Below are 6,000 nucleotides of genomic sequence, written 5' to 3' on the forward strand. Positions count from 1 at the left end.
TCCTACTTTCTCTTCTAGCAGGTTCAGAGTAGCTGGATTTATGTTGAGGTCTTTGATCCACTTGGACTTAAGTTTTGTGCACGGTGACAGATATTTTTTTTTTTTTTTTATGAGAGGCTTTATCTAGGGAGATGCAACACACACATGCATATACATCTCCTCATCCCCAGAAAGGTAATCAATCCATGACAGACCAAAGTAACAATTACACCAAAGCCCAACTTGGTGAATCAGTGGGTTTTATTGGGGTCACTAATAGGAATATGGGTGAGGGGATACTCACAGGAGCACTGATTACTCAGAAGTAGCTGCATTGCTGAAAATCCCACATCAACATGGTTGATGACACATAAAAGCTGTGTCCCTAGAGTTCTTGACATAACTTGCAGAGAGCTTGATATTTCTAAGAGATGGCCTGTGAACAGCTGGGCTGGGCATTCTCCTCCAGCAGTTGTTTACTGCTACCAATCTATGGTTATACACAATGTGGTATATACATACAGTATAATATTATTCATCCTTTAAAAGAAAGGAAATGCCAGTGTATCCTATAGAATGGATGAGCCTTGAGTACTCATTATGTTAAGTGAAATAAGCCAGGCACAAAGGATCAAATGTGGTCTGAGACTATTCACATGAGATATCTCTAGTAGTCAAATTCATAGTGCTAGAAAGCAGAATCAGTATTATCAGTTGATGGTGGTAGAAAAATGGACAGCTGTTGTTTGGTTTTAGTGAAGGGTTAAGTGCTGAGGTGGTGGGGCCAGAGACGTAAAATGAATTGTAGAAGTGATGGTGATGCTGACACAATGTGAATATATGAATTGCCATTAAAAAGTGGTTAAGATTGTGAATTTCATGTTTTGTGTGTTTTACATTAAAAAGAAAATATAGATCAAATGCAAATAGTTAGACATGAGTAATCTTCAGCAGACTTTTTCATAGTGGGTAGAATAGCTTTAATTGGTTAAACTTGTCTGGATCAAATATTTGGCTTCAAAATTTAAGTAGTTTAAAAATGCTTCCAACAGGCTGGAAATACCTTAATTTTACATCTCATTACATTGAATGGACCATTAGTGAAGGGAGAAGTCCTGGAGTGGTAGCATTTCTAAACTTCTTTTGCTAAAAATTGGGTGTTATATATGAAAACGAAATGGGGAACAGGTGGTGCTCAGACAGGCTTCTGGTTTAGCTGGCTCTGCAGTGTACTAGATCCCGCTGTGCTGCTTCCTGTTTCAGGTAGGCACATCGTGGACCTTGTGGAACTTGTATCTCTCTTCGCCACACTTGCTGGACTTGCGGGACTGCAAGTTCCTCCTCGATGCCCCATCCCTTCTTTTCATGTTGAGCTGTGCAGAGAAGGCCAGAATCTCCAGAAGCATTTTCAGCTCCATGACTTGGAAGAGGATCCACATTTCCTTGGTAATCCCCGGGAGTCCATTGCTTATAGTCAGTACCCGCGGCCTTCAGATTCCCCTCAGTGGAATTCTGACAAGCCAAGCTTAAAAGATATAAAAATCATGGGCTATTCTATACGCACCATAGACTATAGGTATACTGTGTGGGTTGGCTTTAATCCTGCTGAATTTCTGGCTAATTTTTCTGACATCCATGCAGGGGAACTTTATTTTGTGGATTCTGACCCATTGCAGGATCACAATGTATATAATGACTCCCAACATGGAGGTCTTTCCCACTCATTGAAGCCTTGAGTTCTGCCAGCCAAAAAGGACACATATGTGTCCCCTTGCCCACTTCTGGCTTGTGAAAAGTGACATTTGAGATGGTTATCTTTTACTACCCATTGTATTAGATGTAACATGAGTGGGAAGCATTCAAAACATGCATCATCAATTTGGCCTAGGACTATGTGGCAGACAAGTCTTTTTATTTAGTTCTTAAGTTATAATCAATCGTTGGATTTGGGCTAGGCTGAAACTCGTCCATTTTAAAAGCACTCATAGCTTAGATTAAATAAGTACAAAGTGAACTTACTGAAATGTAATCATACCTTTGTATATAAAATCCATGCCAGCCAAAAATAATACTATACTCAAGAAATAATTTCCTTGTCGAATTTAGTGCATTTCAAAAAGTAACCATATATCTTAGGTAGCCCATTATAGTAAAACATGTTAACATGGGACTCATTTATTCTTAAGTGTGAAATTAAGTAGTAATTCTAGAAGCAACTACTATATGGTCTATGTTCAACTTTTTCTTCTAAGACTACAGATTTAAAAATCAAAGGTAAAATACACATGGGATTATTAGTGCAGCATTTCTTCATTAAATAATAATGCTTAGTAAAGTATAGATAAAAGTAAGAAATTCAGTACTTGCTGGTCCAAATAATAATTTGTTAGTAAATAGCGTAACTCTTGAACTCAGTGGCTGTTAAAAAGTCTGTTATTCACAATAAAAAGCATTTAAAATGTAACTATACCCATGATTTGAATATACATTCAAAATTGTATTCATATTCCTGTTTAGAGAATTGCAGATACCCATTTATCCTGGAGGCAGAAGCTATTCTACTTCTACCTTTTGGTAAAGAAAGCATGAATTTATGAAATGTAAATTTTCATGTGGCTTGTGGAAACTTTTTATTAATAGGGTGTAAGTAATTTTCAGAATGTAGTTCTACATTCCCTGCATATTGCCTAAATATGAAAGTGACAGAAAAGTTATGTCGTAGGGATAATGTTATTTCATTACTGTTAAAGAAAAGTCAGTTCTTTAATATGCTAAAAACTGTTCCATTATCAGTAGTCAACATCTTTCCAACATACAGTGTATTTAGTCTTGTCTTAAAGGAGTAATTTCAACAATTTTCTCCTTAAAAATGCCTCAGTATTTCAAGGTAAATGTCTGTAAAACAAAATATAGCAAATAGCTAATTAGAATAAATTAATGTCATATATTAAATTGTAACCCAAAAGCCAAGATGTTATTTTTAAGACTGTAAAATCTCTAAGACAGATTGTGTTTGCTAATTGGCCTATGGTAGGAGAGGTTGCTGATAGTACAGTGATTTTGCTGAGCAATTAAATGACTGTCTTGGCAACAGTAATTTGTATTTGGGGATTGATTTTCCCATTCATCTCCCCTGATCCTTGTCTAGAGACTGGCTTTTGTAGATGATTTGTTTCAGTCTTTTCTTGTTCTTTATCTTTATTACCCTCATTGATTGACTTAGTACCATTTTTGTAATTTAGTTTAGAAGTTGTTCACAGCTTGTTTTTATTTTACTTAGCTTCGTTTCCTACTCCACAGTTATGGAGACAGATTTTGACACAGGTTTTTATTTTATGTCCATTTATTGTTCCTATTTGACCATAGTATATACATTTCATTTTTCTTATTTTATTTCCTAATGCACAGTTTTAGTGTCAACCCCCTCCAAATTCTGCTTCCTATGAAGTCATAAGCCCAATGGTGCTGTCCACTTAATAGCCACAAGACATATGTGACTATTTACATTTAAATTCATTGACATGAAATAAAAATTTAAACGATTTCTGATACATCATAATTCAAGTGCTCAGTAGCTTGACTTAGAACCTTTCCATCATAGCAGACAGTTCTACTAGACAGTGCTGCCCTGGATTTGAGCTGGATTTGTTGGCCATAATTGGCACGTTCCTACTGTCCTGTATTTGCCCAATATGAACAAACCATGTTTCGTTTAGGCATGGAGTGAGGAGTTTGCTGTGGCCATCAGCCTCTTCCTTTCATTCTCATTGCCATTGCCTCTGTCCTTTTCTCTCTCCTTTCCAAATAGTTTACCTCCCCCACCACTTTTCCACCCCTGTTCCTTAAGGAATCCATGTGTCTTCCTAAAAATCCCTCTTGACCCTGCCCTTTGAGAACACCGTCAGTGCCTACTAAGGGTCTAGAAAGACCTCCGCTGAGCAGTCAGAGTCTTCCCTGGCTCCACAATGCCCCTTCCCTTGGCTGACTTTCCCTTGCCAATCCCTGCCTCCCTGGCCCTTCTAGCTTGTGCCTCTATTCTTTGCTCCAGCCCCTTCATAGCCATTCTTCATAGCCTGGCTTCCCTGACCCCATTGCTAGAGGCTAAGGCTTTTGGGACTCTCTAGACTGTATTGTGGGGGAAAAGGAACATGTCTAAAAAATCTGCTATTTACTTAACTTTTAAAAAGGCACTTTTTCTCATTATTAATTTGATGTGTTAATTATAGAAAAATTGGAAATCAGAAATAAAATAAATGGCGAGAAAATGTCTGAGTGCTTTATCCTGAGATTGCCACTTAATATCTTGTCCTTTTAGGGGTATGAATGTTTTATATTTCTTGATCCTCTATGTTCTTTATAATACAGTTTCTGTTCTTTCTCTCTAAACATTCTGTATGGTTATTAGTGACTTTTGCAGATATTTTATATTGCTGGTAATATATTTTATTGCATAGTTTTGTTGTACTTTTCTTAACCTTCTCAGTTGTTGGAAATTTAGGTTATTTCCAAACTTTCAGTATTATAAATAATGCTATGACCAACTTTGTGAATAGAATGTTTTTATGTATTTCAAAGTATTCCCATAGGATAGTCTCTCAGTGCCATGTCATCCAAAACAGCTCCATTTTCTCCTCACTCTATCTCTACTATAACATACTAAAGTTAGGAAACAAAGTCAACAAACCATAACACCAAGGAAGAAAGCCTGTAGTCCTACAATAATAGGTGAAAGTTGTATGTTGCTTTGACTTCTGCTTCTTTGCATATTAATGACAGAAGCCATTATTCTCTCTGTGTGATAGTTGGGTATTTGCATTTCTAGTTGTCTGACTTTGTGTGGTCATATTATGGGTTTTACCTTTTAATGTAATAAAATAAATTGCTCTTTTCTGGTATGGTTTTTCCTGCATATTTGTATTAACCATGGAACAACTCCATTTAGGAACTGAATAAATACTTACTTTCCTTTTGATTTTTGGAGGGAGATCTTGGTGTTATCTTTTTATTTAATTATAAGAGTAATGTGTGCTCATTGTGTGAAATGTTAAAGTAAAAAATGATGTCACTAGAAAGAAGCCCACTTTCTTAGTTGCTTTTTTGAAATTATTTTTGTTTATGTATATGAGTATTTTGCCTACATGTATCTCTGTACACCATGTGCATGCCTGATGCTGTCAGAGTCCAGAACAAAAGAGTTGGATCCCCCTGGAACTGAAGTTACAGACTGTTATTAGCTGCAGAGTGGATGCTGGGAATTGAACGAAGCTCCTCTAGAAGAGCAGTCAGTCCTCTTAACTGATGAGTCATCTCTCCAGCCTCCTTAGTTTCTTTTTCAGTTGTGACAATATATATAACCAAAGAGAGGAAATCTTGTTTTAGCTCCCAGTCAGTTATGAGGGTGTAAGCAAAAGTATCTAGATCTTGGAGCCCCTGATTATATTCTGCCGACAGTCAGAAGAGAATAATGAATATGTGCATGCTAATGCTCTACTCTCTTTGTACAGTCCAGGATCCTCAGACAGGGAATGGTCCTGCTCATAGGTATGATGGATCTTCCTAACATTAGTTAAAGTAATGAAGATAATCCCTCACAGGCATGCCCAGAAAGTCCATCTCCCAGGTGATTCTGGATTTTTATCATTGTGGCAACACTAAAAATCATATCAACCTTCAGAATATAGCTCATGTTGACATCTGTGTGTATTTCTACTCCCTTTTTTGTGTCCAAATACAATGTGTAGATAAGGACATTTTGTCTTTTCATTGGTGGAGTTTACCACATAGTCTCTGTCTTGTGATCTAGTGTAATATCAATATTTTTTGGAGACAAGACTTTATTATGTTGCTCAGGCTGGCCTCAAGCTCAGTACACTCTTACCTTTACAGATGTGTTGTCACAGCTTAAATAACAATATATTTTGTTTTCCAGAACTGGAGATCAAACCAAGTTCTCATACAATCTAAGCAACTGCTATAGAACCAAGCCATACTCAAGCTTTAGCATGTTTTTCATGGTAGTTG

General features: G+C 36.8%; 1 protein-coding gene across 8 annotated transcripts in view; it reads left to right on the forward strand.

The window, feature by feature from the left end:
• Ids (iduronate 2-sulfatase) overlaps positions 1 to 4,963 on the forward strand; it is a 38,965-nt gene extending 34,002 nt beyond the window's left edge. For all 8 annotated transcript variants that reach the window (XM_076562234.1, XM_042269651.2, XM_076562233.1 and 5 more), the window contains one exon: positions 1,243 to 4,963. In XM_076562234.1, the coding sequence (XP_076418349.1) occupies positions 1,243 to 1,715 (473 nt within the window). In that variant the 3' untranslated portion in view covers positions 1,716 to 4,963. The remainder of the gene's footprint in view (positions 1 to 1,242) is intronic.
• The last annotated feature ends 1,037 nt before the right edge of the window (positions 4,964 to 6,000 follow it).

The sequence above is a fragment of the Peromyscus maniculatus genome, chromosome X (genome assembly GCF_049852395.1).
Source record: "Peromyscus maniculatus bairdii isolate BWxNUB_F1_BW_parent chromosome X, HU_Pman_BW_mat_3.1, whole genome shotgun sequence".
NCBI classification, from domain to species: Eukaryota; Metazoa; Chordata; class Mammalia; order Rodentia; family Cricetidae; genus Peromyscus; species Peromyscus maniculatus.